At 40.6% G+C, this 18,601-nt stretch overlaps 1 protein-coding gene across 2 annotated transcripts in view; it reads left to right on the top strand.

Moving 5' to 3' along the window:
- LOC145418815 (uncharacterized) overlaps positions 1 to 18,601 on the top strand; it is a 49,709-nt gene that overhangs the window by 19,629 nt on the left and 11,479 nt on the right. For both annotated transcript variants that reach the window (XM_080287147.1, XM_080287148.1), the window contains one exon: positions 6,272 to 6,472. In XM_080287147.1, coding sequence (XP_080143273.1) covers positions 6,272 to 6,472 — 201 coding nt within the window. The remainder of the gene's footprint in view (positions 1 to 6,271; positions 6,473 to 18,601) is intronic.

Below are 18,601 nucleotides of genomic sequence, written 5' to 3'. Positions count from 1 at the left end.
CAGTGAGTTTTCCACTGATAGTTCGTGGCTTCTCACAAAAGGGAAATGTCGCGAACTGATTCGTGACATTACGCCCTTACAAAGTTAAATTTTTTCCTTATGGGAAAAAATTTGTGGATATATATATATATGTACACATCCTAAGTCATTCGCACAAGATTCACACTGTGGTGTGTGTGCTATCCTGCTACAGGAGAAAGCCGCAGTCGCCAGTGAGCGAAAAAAACCTCGTATTTACGTTAATAGAAACAAGCTTGAGGGAAAAACTCCGTGACGACTGTGAAAATCCTGTACTCAGGTCAAACTGAGCGAAAGTTCGCTACATTTACATTAACAACTAATTGTTATGTAGTGTAGTGTATGTAATACACAGTGTAGGTGTGACAGTTGTAGTGTAACTGTACCTACGTGTAAAATGACACAGTAATACAAATTTATAGTAAAATAATGATGACGAGGCAGAAGAGAAGGGGCGGCAGCATGCAACAGGAACGGCCAGCTGATCTGCACGGCAATGCTGCACCCACCAGCTACACCTGCGAAAGGAATTAAGGTGGAGCATCAAAACTGTTATTTCTGTCTCTCTCTCTCTCTCTCTCTCTCTCTCTCTCTGCCTAGCAATCAGTACTTATGTCATTATTAACCAGGAAACGTAATTCTTGAATTCACAAATTGCTTTGAACCCTTATAGCTTACTGGTTAACGCTTATTAACTAGGAAATGTGCCAATTCTTGAATTACTCAAATCTCTTAGAACGGGCAGTTTACTAGTTAACCTAACATTATTAACCAGGAAACGTGCCAGTTCTTGAATTCACAAATTGCTTAGAACAGGCGGTTTACTGGTTAACCTAACTCTACACTTACGAGTAATACAGGAAGCTGAAAATCGCTACGCAATCTCGGGCAGGTCACGTTTTAAAACACACCGTGGGTGTGAACACTCATGTGGGTAATGTGCATTCTCCGGGAATCCTCAGAGAGGCCCACAGCTCGAGACATTCCGCAAGGTAATTCATACACAGCCTCGGACTGTCTCTGCAAGGTTCTCAAACTTCCCCCTTAACTTATGGTATACATGTATGTACAAGCCCTGGATATACTGTGTCCTGTAGGGCCAACGAGTGAGACGTCTGGTCTACACTTTTAACTGGGAACCAGGCTGGTCCTTGGATTACTCAAATCTCTGAGGCCGCCTATTTACGGAACCCAACATACAACAGTTGCTAGTTAGTAAGCAGTTAGTAGGTGAGACATCAGGTCTACACCCACATTACCACTACCCTGTCTCTCAACTGACTCAGAGATTACAGGTGTGGTTAGAAATGGCAAAGGAAGGACATGTCCCTGATTAGTGGTGTTACTTTGACATACACTGCAGGAACGGACAAAACTATCTATGTCTCGTCCCATCCCTGGCCAGAAAAAGTCAGCTCGGATACGGCCCTGGGTCTTCCTTTTGCCCATGCGACCTCCTAAGGCTGAACAATGACCCCATTGTAACACTGCTAGGCGGTACTTGGCGGGAACGACAAACTGCAGTCGAACCTCGCCCTCGGGTGTTCGTGACTCACGGTAGAGCCGTCCTTGTTTGCGAAGGAACTTGGCTCGACCTCCCCGTGAATACTTTATCACTCTACCCTTTTGTTTGTTCCGCACGGCAGCAAGTGTCGGGTCAGAATGTTGTTCTTGTACAACAAGTTGACTACACATCAGATCTTGCGGCGATTCAATGATCACTGGGGTGACACAGTCTGGAGCCTCAGCCATGGCTCGTGTTACCGCAGCAGCCGAAGTCTGAGTAGCGTCATCAGAGCAACTATCCTTGACTCCATTAATATTGCCTACTATAAAGTCAAATAGAGGCTCTGGCATGACTACTGCAAGTGTCGTACCAGTATAAAATGGAGATGCCACCTGGATACATGCCTCAGGGAACAATCTCACTGATCCATCAATAAGCTTTGCATGGATCTGTCGACCTGTATACTGCTCAGGCCGAACTAAACTCTGCTTAACAGAGCAACCTGAGGAACCATTGTCTCTCAGGACCTTCACAGGAATGCCTCCCACAAACCCTGGCTGAACAAGGAAGGTACTGTCACCTGTGGGAGGGCCTGTGGAGGAAGCAGCTAGCCACTCATGAGGCTGCTGAATTGATGCGGCAAACATTGTGCCTTGAGGGTTATGAACTTGAGGAGTCGTACTCACTCCCTGTGGAGATGGAACATTGGCCATCTGTGGAGGGGGGTTCACTGTCACTGTGGGACTAGTGAACTGTGGGGTAGTACCCACACTGGTAGGGACGTGACCACCATGCTGCTGCTGAGGAATGAAGGCTGCATTCGCTTCCTGCCTCTTTTGAACTGGTGGTGAAAAAGTTTGTCCTGATGGTCGGTTGCGTGGCTGATACTGCTGCTGGCTAGGGTACTTGTTGTACCTCTTCCACTCAGGTTTCTGAGTGTTTTGCCCCTGGTCCTTCCACTGCGGTTTTGGACCTTGGCCAATATTCTGAGAATGGCCTTGTTGCTGGGGTTCAATCTGAGACGGTTTCCCAGACTTGGCAGTATCTTTTCTGCTCCAGGTGTTTTGCTTACGAGCTTGATACCCGTATGCAGTAAAGAATGCATCAGCCTTCTCTACCATTTGGCTGGCATCTTTCACCTGGCAGATCTTAAGCTGTGCTATGAGCTCAGCAGGCCATGACCTCTCTAGCTGTGTACGCAGCATAAGGTCAATTATCCCCTCACGCGTGGAAGGAGTTTCATCTTTCTCCATCCACTCACCTAGGTAAGCAGTGAGACGGTCGAGGAACTGAACAGCTGTCTCCTTGTCTTGGAAACGAGATCGCATGAACTGAGCTTTGGCGTCGTCTACTGTGAGACCATACGCCTTAATGAGTGCAGCTTTCATCACTTCATACGTGAGATTGTCTCCACGAATTCTGTGGAGAATATCGAGGGCAGGGCCCTCAAACAGGCTAAGAAACTGAAGCCGCTTAGCTGCATCATCGAGCTGGTAAAGCTGAGCCATGTCTTCAAATCGAGCTATGTATGGCTCGATTCGCTCGCCATCTTTGTATGGGGGAAGCTTGATGTGTGGGGTCGCCATAACATGTGCAGGGAGAGCGCTCGTGGAGCTTGAACCAACTGCACCAGATGTGTCTGAACCCAAGGAATCTCGCTTGAGCTTCAGCACTTCAATTTCATGTTCTCGTTCTTTGTCTCGTTGTTCACGCTCGTATTCGCGCTGTTCTTGCTCGTATTCGCGCTCTTTCTCACGCTGCTCTTGTTCATATGCATGCTCTCTTTCACGTTGTTCGCGCTGTTCTCGCTCGTATTCGCGCTGAATCTTACGCTCTTCACGGGCATCATTCTCGCGCTGCTGCTCCTGATTATGCCGTGAGAGTATGTATTCTTTAATTTCAGTTGGGTCTGTAAGACCCATATCTTTGGCTTCCTGTAAAAATATGGTGGTAGCCATGTCGCTAACTCAATCTAAATAACTAGCGACTCAGTACTGATTGCTGCTTCGCAAACGAATGCTAATAAATACAAGTAAAGAGTACAGACACAAGCTAGTGGTGACCAGTCTTATCTAGTTAACTGGATAAGAATAAAGCGAAAATGCAAATGACTGGGAAGACTCAACAATTAACACAATGGGTACGGCGACTTCCCAGAAGCGAATGAAATCGTCTGGCGTTACCAAGAATAAACGAGTTAAGTACTCTATTGATTAATAAAGCAAATATTCACTTGCTAAATCAACGGTAACCACCAGTAAACTTGTGCCTATAAACTTTAATTATAAATACCTAAATATGAATGAGTGAGCACTATCTCCTGAATAGCTTTAGAGCTAGGAGTTAATATCCTGGAATGAGGTCGCCAATTGTCACGGATTTTTTATAATATCAGGGTAATTTTGATATAAATGGTTAAATATTATTTAATTTGATAATAATATTCAATAATATTGAAGAGCAGAGACAATGATTGTCTTGCTACATCAAGCAACGATTACTTTACGCTGACTTGCTAAGATTCTCAAGAACGAGAATTTATAAACTTTCTCAACAGTACACAGCAGAGACTAATTACTCACAATTGCTGAATTACTGTACTGTTAGCCTCTGGAGAAAGTTACATCACCCCTGACAATAAATAACTAATACTAATAATAATAACATCAGGTTCTTGCTGATGCATTAACTCCTGGCACAACGGATTTTAAGTTAATACAACAAGACTGGTCTAAGTACCAGTTATGAAAGCAAACGTTTATGCAAGCTAGGAGCTATATGGAAAATAAGCTTAATTTGGATTAAATGAAACAAGATTTTACTTTACATTAAGCTCAAGAAAGGAACTGTTAAATTTATTGATTACAAAAAATAAATTTAACATTACATTTCAAATCAAATCAATGAGACGCACTCACTCACTCACTCACACACGAGCTAAATACTTACGCCTAGGAAAAACACCTTAATTAAACTCTTAAACTAGGATTACAAAAAGGAAATACCGGTCGATGAATGCTATGTATCACCCGAGGGGTGGGAGGACTGGATTAACTGTGAAGTGGAGTTTGGGTACTAGCTGACCTCTCACACTGCTGGCACAGGACCTTCCTCCGTCACAACAAACACAAGACTGACTAAGTCGTGGGAACAAAAGCGGAGCACTCGGCCGCATTTTTTTAACGGTCGAATGAGCAGGGGCGAACAATAAAAAACAATAGTATCGCTCAGTACAGCACTTAGTGACGTGCACTAATCGGTCACCTTTGAAAACGGTGACGAATGTTTTGAAAAGTATACTCCGAAATGGAGGGAGAAACGGTTAGCTGAGCGATACACAGTAAGTTTTCCACTGATAGTTCATGGCTTCTCACAAATGGGAAATGTCGCGAACTGATTCGTGACACTGACCTATTGGCTGTTTGCCTATTCCATCCAAACACAGCAGATCTGTGAATCTCATTTCTCCATTTTGTTCTTTATGTTCTCAGTCCTTTTACTCCATCTGTTGGTTGCCACTCTGTTATCCTGATTGTCCATGTGTTATTTGTTCCAAGAAGGACATCGCCTACTCACATCCATTAGTTCATTTGATACTGTGGTGGTTACATTTCCTACATTATATCCAACATTCGTCAGTTTCTCTATCGAGGAAGCTCTTTTATTCTACAAGACATCTAACCTAATCTTCTCAGTTCCTTTCTGAAAATTAGTACATTCACTCTCCACAAATTTTATGGGGCTCCAGATTTCCTATCCATAAGTAGGAGCAGGAAGGAGACACTGATTATATTAACCAATATCTTCTGTCAAGCGCAATACCCTGTCTTTAACGAAGTTCCGTTGTTTACCAACAGCTCTCCATCGTATTCCTGGTCTTTGTCCAATTTTGTTTTAATGAACTAGAACTCCGATCTGTCTGTTCTAGATATTAATAATGCACAACATATTCCAATTCTTTCTCCAACTTTTAGCTTGCATTTAGTTTGTGATGGTAGACTTTAATGCAAAAGTTGGTTTGAAAATGGGGGTGAGAATGCTGTAGGATTCTTTGAATGGAATCCAGAATGGTCGAGGTGCAGCATAGGAGCATGCGACCCATACTGTCGCAACGCAGAGGAGGAAGTGGTGCCCTGACCTGACCCGGATATTCAGTCTTCCCACTGCCATGCAGAGCCATATCATCAGCTAAACCTAACCTATCGCAACATTTCTAACCTACACTGACGAGCACTGCTTTCATTGCAGGGTGGAAATGGAATGGATGTCCTGGCCTGACCGCAGTTAACCTTTACAGTGCCTTCCATGTTGTCACCCTGGGCCCAGATACACATGCAAACTTACCATTAACACCCAGTCGTAACTCAGAATTATTTTTGCAGAACGAACATGAGCCATGTGAAGAAAAACGTTATTCTTATCCTTCCTAAAAAACAAATTTATGTTACTAGAGAAGTTTGTCATTCTGTCAGTCTCAGTCCTGGAGCACAATGGTTGCACAGCATACTTCTCAAACAGTAGTAAAGAGGAGGTAGGAGCTTCTACAATGATAAGCATAAGATTCATTCTGCGGTGGGAGAGAGAAGGGGTGATTGTCCAGACTTGACCAAACCCAAGAGTCTTCCCAGCTCCTTAGAGAGCCTTCAGCCTAATTTAACATAACCAGTTAAACTTACGTAAGCTACAATAAACTAAGCAAAGCTAAGCTAACCTATACTAATGAGCATATGACCCCTTATATTGCAGCGCGGAAATGGGGTGAATGTCCTGACCTGACCTCACTCTACAGCCTCCCCGGCACCCTCCAGGACCATGTTAGGAGGTTGGAGTGCAATGGTTCCCCAATATACTTTTTCTCGTCTGCTGTACCTGGGCGACACGACAACCAGCATCGCCTGTGCAACATATCCTTTTCCATGTTAGAGAAGGAGTTTTTGAGGTCTAACAGTAAGTTCCTGGTATTCTTAACTGATTATTTTTTTTTTCACCCAACCAGGATCTTTTTCCTCTTCTGACGTTTCAGGGTTGGCAAAAAAAAACACTTCTTCTTCTTCTTTTTTTTTTTTTAAGCCCAACCCACCTGTTTTTTTTCGTTTTTTTTTTTTTTTTTTCACAAAATACCCCCCAAAACCCGGGCAAAAGTGGGCTTTTCAAAGTTTACCTTAAATTTAAGTAAAATAATGTTTCCGCTATTCATAATTATGAATAACCCAATAAAATCATATTTTTTACACAGTTATTTGAATGAGGGAAATGAACACAACTATGTTTTGACCTGTTTGGTTGTTATCCTTGGGCTGCTTGCTGCACAGCAAAACATGCTTCAACATGAGAGGCTTGAGAGCACTGCACAACTCATGAGCTGGCAAAGATCATTCCACACTACACAGTAGGAGAAGGAGTCACTTGCCTTGCTACTCTCCTTTCTTTGGTAATTACATACTTGCATTTCTTAATCTTGTAAATAATTATTATTGAAAATTCTGTTGCATAAGTGATTTCACACATAATCTTAACAGTAATAATAGCTTTTGGTAACCAGATATTTAAGCCTATAAAAAACATCTATTTTAAACAAAGCAACGTTTATAATATATTTCTACAGAATTATTGATATTTGGTAATGATATGCGACAACACAGTATAAGTTAACTCCAGTAATGATTACTGTTATATAACAAATTTACCCCACTCCTTAATATAACTAAAAACCATATCTATCAAAAACAGTTTTACTCTTAATTTTAAAACTTTCAACATCAGAGACAGGTAGTGCTGGCCGTAAAGTTTGTATTCACCAGATGAAAACCAAGGAAATTTACCTTAAATTCAAGCTATATACTACTGTATTAGGATTTTTTAACCCAATCTTCAGCACAGGTGTCATGTTTACACTCATTTTGTAGAAAATTGTGACCAAGGTATTAGTAAGAATGAAAAATATGAGTGTAAAATATCTTGTTTATTTCACAGAACAGAAATATGCCTCGCACCGCTGGTTGTGGTCGAAAAAAACCAGTAAAGTGGGTAAAATAGTTTTTTTTTTTTTCAAGTGGGTTTTACTGAAAAAACCCGGGTGTGTCAAACCGGGTTACCCACTTTATTGCCAACCCTGAACGTTTCCACTTGGATTTTTGGCTTGGTGCTGGCATTGATGATGAGACTACGGTTGCTAATAGTAATCAAATCGCAACAACAACAACAACAACAATAATAATAATAATAATAACAACAACAATAATAATAATAATAATAACAATAATAATAATAATAATAATTATAGTTACAATTATAATAATAATAATAAGAAGAAGAAGAAGAAGAATGGTGATAATAATACCAACAATAATTAAAATGATAATGATTATAATAATAATAATATAATAATAATAATAATAATAATAATTCATTCATTCATTCATCATCCAGTCCTACGTTGCCCCATGAGGAGCGAAGGAGCCCTGGGCTGAGCAAATTGGTCTTGACATTTAAGGTGACAGTGACCAGCCTCACACATCCCTGAGTGGCATTACTTGAGCAATAAACCCCAACCATCCCTTGGATATAAACCTTCACCGGCTCAATCCGACTGGGGCGCCGTAATTACCCACTAAAGCACCTGGCGCCAAAATTTGGTTATGTGATTAATACCCAGCGTAGTAAATGGTTTCCTGGTGTACAGGAAACCATTTGGCTTGTCACTCAGTGTTGGGTCACCCACAGGCAGAAGGAAGAGGAAAGAATGAAGGAAAGAAAGACAGAAGAGGGAGTGTAAAGTCACCCGTAGGCAGAGTTGCCAGATTGGGCTACAAATCACAGATTGGGCTACTTTTTATGACTGCTACTAAATTTTCAATTCTGCTACCTGCTACTTTCTGGGCTACTTTTAATTACGTTTGGGCTACCGTATTTTCATTTGGGCTACCTTCATACAATGCTCTCAGCTTGTATGAATAGTAGTAGTAATAATAATAATAATAATAGTAAAATTAAACTTTTACTGCGGAAATGAACGCGTTAGACGGTTATTCTCTACCCTGCTGACTCCTACCGTTAGGACGGACTGGACGGTACTTAGGTTTAAATTCAGTTGCCGTTTGTCTGCCCCTAGAGTCGCATCACGTGTTGTAGTGTTGTGACGATGGGAAAGTGGTCAAAGTACGACAAAGTCTTTAAAAGTTCGTGGCTGGCAGAGCCTTCATCATCTCGCAATGTTAAAGAAAGTGAGAAAAAATAAATAAATAAGGATCCGCACCTTTATACGGATCTGCACCAAAATTTAATGGAGTCTATTCTAGGCCAAGGCCGATTCTTCTACCAAGTTTCGTGGAAATCAGTCCAGTATAATTGTGTAATCATGCTCACAAATCAACCAACCAACCAACAAACAAACGGACAGGAGTGGAAACATAACCTCCTTGGCGGAGATAATAGTAATAATGATAATAACAATAATAATAATAATAATAACAATAATAATAATAGTAATAGTAATAATAATAACAGTATAATGCTCCTCCTCCTCCTCCTCATCATCATCATCATCTAATCCTGTGTTTCCTCATGAGAGGAGCGTAGGAGCCCGGGATTAGGCAAGTTGGTCCTAACATTGATGAGAGTGACCGGCCTCACTCATGCCTGAATAGCATTACGTGAGCAATAAACCCGAACCACCCCTTGGATAATAAAGCTGCACTGGCATAATCCGATTGGAGCGCATGAATTACCCAGTAAACCACCAGGCACCATAATTACCCCCGCCAAGGAGGTTATGTTTTCACCCATGTCCGTTTTTGTTTTCTTGTATGTTGGTTGGTTTGTGAGCAAGATTACACAAAAACTACTGGACGGATTTCCACGAAACTTGGTAGAAGAATGGGCCTTGGCCCAGAATAGACTCCATTAATTTTTGGTGCAGATCCGGATAAAGGTGCGGATCCAGGAATATTTTTTCACTTTCTTTAACACTGCGAGATAGGACTTTTTCGACATTTTCGTAAACTTTTCAGTGAATATTGCATGGACCATGATTTAAAAAGAAAAGAAAAATCAGGCATATTTAGGATGTTGGTATCTACGAACGTGTACAGTTTCTATCACCTATTATTCTTCCATAATGCACATTATGAAATGATATGCACTGTTGTGTTGGCTGTTACAGTGAGATAAAAAATTATGATTAGGAGGTATGGGTAGTTTAAAATTATGATGTTACAACTTATAGGGTTATGAGTTTGATATTGGATTAGACTTGACTGAATTGAAAGGAACTGATGTTAGGCCTTGGCGGAGGTATGCGCTCTACAGAGTGCTATTATAGTTTGGTTATATGGTTACCACCCAGCGTAGTAAATGGTTTCCTGGTGTACGGGAAACCATTTGCCATGTCACTCAGGGTAGAGTCACCCGTAGACAGAAGGAAAAGGAAAGGATGGAAGGAAAAAACGATTTTTACCCTCCTATTTTTTTATTACATTTTTGGGCCCTACAGCCTAGGCCTTGGCCCAGTTTGACCCCAAATTTAATCGGGTGATCAGAAGGTCATAGCTTGTCATACCTGTAATTTTTTTCAAAATCGCAGCAGTAGTGTCCGCGTAAAGTTGTTAACAGACAGACAGACACAGACAAACAAACCTAATGAAAACAATACCCTAGAAATAATAATAATAATAATAATAATAATTATTATTATTATATTATTATTATTATTATTATTATTATTATTTCTAGGGTATTGTTTTCATTAGGTTTGTTTGTCTGCGTCTGTCTGTCTGTTAACAACTTTACGCGGACACTACTGCTGCGATTTTGAAAAAAAATTACAGGTATGACAAGCTATGACCTGATCACCCGATTAAATTTGGGGCCAAACTGGGCCAAGGCCTAGGCTGTAGGGCCCAAAAATGTAATAAAAAAATAGGAGGGTAAAAATCGTTTTTTCCTTCCATATTATTATTATTATTATTATTATTATTATTATATTATTAATATTATTATATTATTATTATTATTATTATTATTATTATTATTGTGTCCGCATAAAGTTGTTAACAGACAGACACAGACAAACAAACCTAGTGAAAACAATACCCTAGAAATAATAATAATAATATAATAATAATAATAATAATAATAATGATAATAATAATGATAATAATAATAATATTATTATTATTATAATTATTATAATAATCCACCAAGCCTTGCAGCTTGGTGGATGAGTTTGGGAGAGTGTGTAAGAAACGGAATCTAAAGGTGAATGTAGGGAAGAGTAAAGTGATGGTCTTTGAGAGAGGTGAAGTCAGTGAATGTACAGCGAGGTTGGATGGTGAGGAATTGGAAAATGTGAGTACGTTTAAGTACTTGGGTAGTGTGATGAGTAAGGATGGAGGTTTGGAGGGTGAAGTGCTTGAAAGGGTACAGCAGGGAAGAAAGGTTGCTGGTTCCTTGAAAGCAGTGATAAGAAACAGGAAAGTGAGCATGGAAGTGAAAAAGTTACTACATGACAGTATTGTGATACCAACTCTAACGTATGGAAGTGAAGTTTGGACGTTGTTGGAAGGACACAAGTCAAGAGTGAGAGCAGTGGAAATGAGTTATTTAAGAGGAGCCTGTGGAGTCACATGGAGAGACAGGCTGACGAATGAGGATATAAAGAAGCGTTGTGGTGTGGATGTGGATGTGATAGGAAGCGTTATGAGGAACACTGAGGTGGTTTGGCCATGTGGAGGGGATGGAGGGTGAGAGACTGACGAAGAGAGTGTATGTGAGTGATGTGGAGGGGGGAAGAGGGAGGGGGAGGCCCAGGATGAGATGGAGGGATGGGGTGGAGAGGTATATGAGAGAGGGGGATGTGAGTTGGGTGCAGGGCAGTGAAATGGCGGGGGACAGGGCGACGTGGAGGCGATTTGTTTGTGGCCACCCCAAACGGGATTGAGGCGTCTGGCAATAGATAGATAGATAGATTATTATTATTATTATTATTATTATTATTGGTATATTATTATTATTATTGTTTTTGTTGTCGTTGTTGTTAGTAGGAGTAGTAGCGGCAGTAGTATTATTAGTAGTAATTGAGTGAAATTAGGTGCAGATGGAATGGATATTTTGAAAGGTCAGCGAATGGGAATCTTGAAAGCAAATCGGTAGTAAACATTATTGGTTTGGCAGTGTGCAGAGGTGGGATGTATGCCGCGGAGATGGGATGTATGACAGGAAGCGTAACACTGGCAGAAGGGAAGTAGTCTGTGGTGCGGATGAAGGAAGTAAGGGTAGAAGGCGTTAATGAGGTGTATGCAGATATAATTAAGTGCAGCGGAGAGAGTGGAATGATGTATCTGCAGAAAATATTCAAGAAAACTTGAATGAGTATAACTGTATCAGTAAAATGAAAGGAAGCTGTGACGTCCTCCTTGTACTAGAATAGAGAGGATTGAATTGAAGCTAAAGTTATAGTGGTATAAATCTCGAGTGAAGGAGGACAGATATAATGGAAGACTTCTATTGGACAAAGTAAGCAGCATGTCAGAAGGCATGGTGAACGGAAACAGGGTGGCTGTAAGTGCAGTAGGTGATGTGTGGACAAATAATTACAGTGAGACAAGTAGTGGAGAAAGCTTGTGAAAATGATTGTAAGGTATTCGTGTCATATTTGGTACATGATGTGAAGGGAAAGTGTTGAATGCCGTGAAGAGTTTTTATGGTGGTAGTGCTGCAGGTGAGGAACGTCTTCCCGTGGTGGCACCAATATAGCCAGGCGACTTTGCCGCCTGGTTATGCACACATATCTCAACTTTCGTATGCTTTGCAAGGATGATGGTGGGCTGCAGGGAATGAAACGCCCGACTGCAGTCTGTCGAGTTTAGTCATATGAGCAAAGGTTAGAACAACAAAAACAGTGATAGTGGTTATGCCTGTGTAAATGTAGGTAGACGTACAAGCGAATGATTCAATATCAGTGTTGAAGTGAGGCAGGATTGCATGTCCTAACAGCTGTTCAGTGTATATATATATATATATATATATATATATATAACTGAAGACCAGGACAAGGAGACAATTAACTGGGGCTATGTTTGCGATCCTCAGTTGCTGATATTTTATATATATATATATATATAAATATATATATATATATATATATATATATATATATATATATATATATATATATATATATATATATATATATATATATATATATATATATATATATATATATATATATATATATATATATATATATATATATATATATATATATATATATATATATATTGATGGTATCATGGAAGAGGTAAAAACCTGAGTTTTGGAGAAAGGGATAAGAATGATAAGGTATAGTAAAAATATGAGCATCTCAGAAATGATTAATGTAGATAATGATCTGCTCCTTATTAATAATGAAGAAGAGCTTTGAAAAGTATTGATGTTGAGTTTCGTGGCTGACTGTGACGGTCGTACTTTGAAAGAACGTAGATAAGAGCAGAGAGAGATTGTCGAGAGACAAGGAGACTCAGTGTAATGTGACGGCGAGTAAAGAGAATCATTAATTGCTGGGGGAGTAAGTGCAATAATAGAGAAGAGGTAATTATGCATAACAAGTGGAAAGTACAGTTGCACAGGAAATGAAAGTGGTTGTTGCTATGAAGACCTCGATATGAAACAGAGATATAAGTGTGACGGTTATAAGAGAATTGCATGAATGAGTTTCAGTGCCTAGATGAACGTATGAGCGTGAGATTTTAATGTTGGATGAAAGAGAAACATCAATAGTCAGAACAGTGAAAATGGGTGTATTAAAGAATGTGTGTGGAGTGCGGACAGTGGATTGGATAAGGAGTAATGTGTTTCGTGAAATCTATGGTATAAGAAAGTCTGTGGACACTAGTATTGAGGAAAAAGTTCTTCGATGGTAGGGAAAATATATATATATATATATATATATATATATATATATATATATATATATATATATATACTGTATATATGAATGTGTGTGTGTGTATCTATCCATCTATCTATCTATCTGTGTGTGTGTGTGTGTGTGTGTGTGTGTGTGTGTGTGTGTGTATGGAGTGCGGAGATTGTACAGGATAAGGAGTACTTTGTTTCGTGAAATCTGCGTTATAAGAAAGTCTGTGGACATTGGTATTGAGGAATATGTACAAAGATGGTATGATAAAATATATATATATATATATATATATATATATATATATATATATATATATATATATATATATTTTACAAACTCAACCCTAAATTCAGAAAATCATAATATTCCTGTACTTGATTTTGATTCCCCTCAAATACCTTCTTTCATGATTCACACCAGATACGTACAAGCCGTATTACAGTATCTCTCAGCACACAAAGCCACTGGTCCAGATGAAATTCCTTCAATAGTACTTAAAAATTGCTCCTCAGTGTTGGCTCCTGTATTAGCAAAATTTTTCCGCTTGTGCATCCGTACCTCAATTTTTCCAGCCCCTTGGAAAGAAGCAAATAGCCTATCCATCCTGTTCCTAAGAAGGGGGTAACTTCTGATCCATCAAACTATAGATCAGTTGCAATAACATCCGTTCTCGGTAAAATTTTTGAGACAATAATAATAACAAACACATAGTCAAGCATCTAGAAATCAATAAATTGATCAATGATCGGCAGTATGGATTTAGACAGGAACGTTCAACTGTAGATATTCTTTGCCTTCTTACCCATCAGATTAACAAAACAATAGACCAACATGGTGAAACACACACAGTAGCACTTGAAATTTCAAAAGCATTTGACAGAGTATGGCACCAGGCCTTATTGTCTAAGATGTCACACTATGGCCTTGCATCACTGGTTCCTCTAATTTCTTCTTACCTTCATAGTGGAAAAATACGGGTGATGGTAGATGGAGTTTATTCTCAGTTTCATTCCATAAATGCTGGCGTACCTCAGGGATCAGTTTTGGCGCCAACCCTCTTTCTCATTCATATAAATGACCTCCTATCTGTCACACACAACCCAATACACTCTCATGCTGATGACTCGACCATTCATAGTTCTTTCACATTTAGTACCTCCTTTACACAATTTGATATTATAAATTCCCAAATAAACAAAGCAATTTCTCTGAACCAGGACCTTTCTAAAATTAATCAATGGGGACAAAAAAATCTGGTCGTATTTAATGCTCAGAAAACTAAATACATTAATTTCTCCAATAGAAAGTATCCTTCAGACTCTCACATAATTTTAAATGCTGTCAGTATTCCCATATCCACTACAATTGATATCCTAGGTGTTACTCTAAACCCCAACCTAAGCTGGACAGCTTATGTTAAATCCATTGCTAAAAATGCTTCAAAAAAACTGGGACTTATGTACAGAGTTCGTGAGTTCTTCACTGACGAGCTGATGGCCACAATATACGAAAGTCATGTGCGTTCTCAGACCGAATACTGTTCACCACTGTGGAGTGGATGTGGAGCGATTGCATTGAGGCAGTTGGACAAAATTCAAAATAAAGCCATTAGATTAATCAATAATCCTGCCATAACGCAGGACCTTCCTCCTTTATCAGTATGTAGAGATGTTGCTTCTCTAGCATTATTTTATCGATATTTTCACCGTAAGTGCTCTAACGAACTGGCTTCAATTGTGCCTCCCCTTCACATTTTCTCCCGAAATACTCGGGCAGCTGGGAGCGCCCATGAACTCACACTCTCTCCCCCATAATGCAGAACCTCTGCTTATCAAAATTCATTTATCCCCAGAACTACTACTCTCTGGAATTCACTTCCTGGGAGTTGCTTCCCTCATACATTTAATCCTCTCGATTTTAAATCCAGTTGTTATAAGTATTTTAAGAATGGAGGATGCCTTTAGGCACATGGACTCATTTTTTTCCTTTGTTTTCCCTACTCCTGGGGGTAGGGGGGTTTTCAAGAATACTCCCCCAGTATCCCTGCTTGTCGTAAAAGGCAACTAAAAGGGTTGGCGGAGGGTTAGTGCCCCTCCCCGGAAAACAACTAACTAAAAAAACAAACAAGAAGCCTCGGACAAGGACTGACCAAACGATGACGACCCAGGACCGGACAAAGGACTTGGTAATGAGTACATGGAATGTAAGAGGAGCGAATGATGAGGTGAAAGAGAGAGAGATTGTCCAGGTGCTTGAGGATGCGAAAGTGGATGTATGTGGAATAACTGAAACAAAATGGAGAGGAGAAAGTGTGAGAGAATGGGAGTATGGATGGGGTATATGTGCAGGAGTAGATGAGAATGAGAGGGCAAAGGAAGGAGTGTGTATAGTTGTGAGTAAAAGATGGAAGAAGAGCATAAGACAGTATGGATCAGTTGGGTCAAGGATTGTGTGGGTAAAGTTGAAAGTTGGAATACAAATGTGGGCGATTGTGTGTGTGTATGCGCCAACGCAAGATCGTGCTAGAAGAGTGAGAGAAGAGTTCTGGACAAATGTGGAAGTGTGCATGGAAAAGTTTGGAAGGAATGAGAGAGTGTTTTTGATTGGTGATATGAATGGTAAAGTTGGTAATGTGAAGGTGGATGGAATAGTTGGTGAGTGGGGTGTGCCTGCTGAGATAGATGAGAATGGGAGTGCATTAGTGGACATTTGTGCTGGGAGGGGGTTGGTGATAGCCAATACCCTCTTCAGGTATAAAATGATCCACAGGTATACATGGCCAGTGATGAGAAGGGTGGGTGGTGAACTGAATGAAAGGAAGGCAATGATTGATTATGTGTGTGTGGATGAAAGGATGCGAAGATGTGTAAAGGATGCAAGAGTGTATAGAGGTTGGGGGAGTGGACTTTCTGACCACTACTTGGTGGTGGCCAGAATTAGGATGCAAGTAAGATGGAGGAATAGAAGAAGGGAAAGACGAGAGGAAGGAGTAGTTGCAAGGAGGGTGGAAAGGTTACAAGAGGATGAGAAAAAGGCAGAGTATAAGAGAGAAGTGGAGGAACGATTGGGCAAATATGAATTGGAGCAGATGGGAGACGTGGAAGGTATGTGTAAGATATTTACAGAAGAAATATGTGCAGCATGTGATGTGGTGTGTGGAAGGAAGAGAAGACGGAGGGGGTGCAAGGAACAGCATGGTGGACTGAAGAGGTGAAACAGGCTGTGGCACAAAAGAAGAAAGCATACAATGAATGGATGAGAAATAGGGGCGCGGAAGAAGTTGAGAGGCTGAAGAGAGAGTTATATGTGGAAAGGAAGAGAGAGGTGAAAAGATTGGTAAGAGAGAGTAAGAAGAGAGTGGATGAGGAATTTGGAAGGAATTTGAGTGTAAAGTGGAGGGACTGTAAGAAAATGTTCTGGAGAGAAGTGAAAAGAGTAAGACAGGGTGGAAGTGAAGTTAGCAGGGGAGTGAAAGATAAAAATGGTAGATTACTAGTGGAGAAGGGAGAAAAAGTGAGCAGATGGAGAGAACACTTTAAGGAATTGTTGAACGTAGAGGATGGAAGTAATGCGAGTATAAGTGGCTGGGGAATGGCTGGGAGAAGGACGGAGGTGAGAAGACAGGAAGAAATCAGGAGGATAGAAGTTGTGGAAGCAATGAAGAAAGTTAAATCTGGGAAAGCCCCAGGAATTGATGCAGTGTGTGGTGAAATGCTGAAGCATGGGGGAGAGATAGTAGTAGAATGGATGTGGAAGATGTGCAGATTGGCCTGGGAGGAAGGTAGAGTCCCGGAGCATTGGAAGTCAGGTATAATTATTCCCTTGTACAAAGGAAAAGGGGAAAAAGAAGTGTGTGGTAATCACAGGGGCATTTGTCTTCTTAGTATAATAGGAAAAGTGTATGGTAGGATACTTATAGACAGAGTTAGAGAAAGAACAGAGAAATTAGTTGGAGAAGAACAGGGAGGCTTTAGGAAGGGAAGAGGTTGTGTAGATCAGATATTCATTCTTAGATCTTTAGTGGAAAAGTTTCTAGAGAAGGGAAAGAAGTTGTATGCGGCTTTCATGGATTTGGAGAAAGCATATGACAGGGTGGATAGACAAGGAATGTGGAAAGTGTTAAGAATATATGGAGTAGATGGGAAGTTGTTGAATGCTGTGAAGAGTATGTACGATGGTGCGAAGGCTGCAGTGCGTGTGGATGGTGAACTAAGTGAATTTTTCTCTTTGAAAGTTGGTTTGAAACAGGGATGTGTCATGTCTCCATGGTTGTTCAATCTGTACATGGATGGGGTAATAAAAGAGGTACAAAGTAGGGTAGTGGATGTTGGAGTGGCCCTGGTGAGAGAGGATAGTGTTTGGAAACTCCCTGTACTGTTGTTTGCAGATGATACTGTGTTGTTGAGTGAAGACGAAGGGGAGCTGCAAGGCTTGGTGGATGAGTTTGAGAGAGTGTGTAAGAAACGGAACCTAAAGGTGAATGTAGGGAAGAGTAAAGTGATGGTCTTTGAGAGAGGTGAAGTTAGTGAATGTACAGCGAGGTTGGATGGTGAAGAATTGGAAAATGTGAGTACGTTTAAGTATTTGGGTAGTGTGATGAGTAAGGATGGAGGTTTGGAGGGTGAAGTGCTTGAAAGGGTACAGCAGGGAAGAAAGGTTGCTGGTTCCTTGAAAGCAGTGATAGAAACAGGGAAGTGAGCATGGAAGTGAAAAAGTTACTACATGACAGTATTGTGATACCAACTCTAACGTACGGAAGTGAAGCTTGGACATTGTTGGAAGGACACAAGTCAAGAGTGAGAGCAGTGGAAATGAGTTATTTAAGAGGAGCCTGTGGAGTCACGTGAAGAGACAGGCTGACGAATGAGGATATAAAGGAACGTTGTGGTGTGGATGTGGATGTGATAGGAAGCGTTATGAGGAATACACTGAGGTGGTTTGGCCATGTGGAGAGGATGGAGGGTGAAAGACTGACGAAGAGAGTGTATATGAGTGAGGTGGAGGGGGAAAGAGGGAGGGGGAGGCCGAGGATGAGATGGAGGGATGGGGTGAAGAGGTATATGAGAGAGGGGGGTGTGAGTTGGGAGCAGGGCAGTGAAATGGCGGGGGACAGGGCGGCTTGGAGGCAATTTGTTTGTGGCCACCCCAAACGGGATTGA

This window comes from Coenobita brevimanus, chromosome 116 (assembly GCF_032717465.1).
Source record: "Coenobita brevimanus isolate Jiangsu-jjx chromosome 116, ASM3271746v2, whole genome shotgun sequence".
NCBI classification, from domain to species: domain Eukaryota; kingdom Metazoa; phylum Arthropoda; class Malacostraca; order Decapoda; family Coenobitidae; genus Coenobita; species Coenobita brevimanus.
Note: the sequence above shows the minus strand (reverse complement) of the source record. Positions and strands in the feature narration are given on the sequence as shown.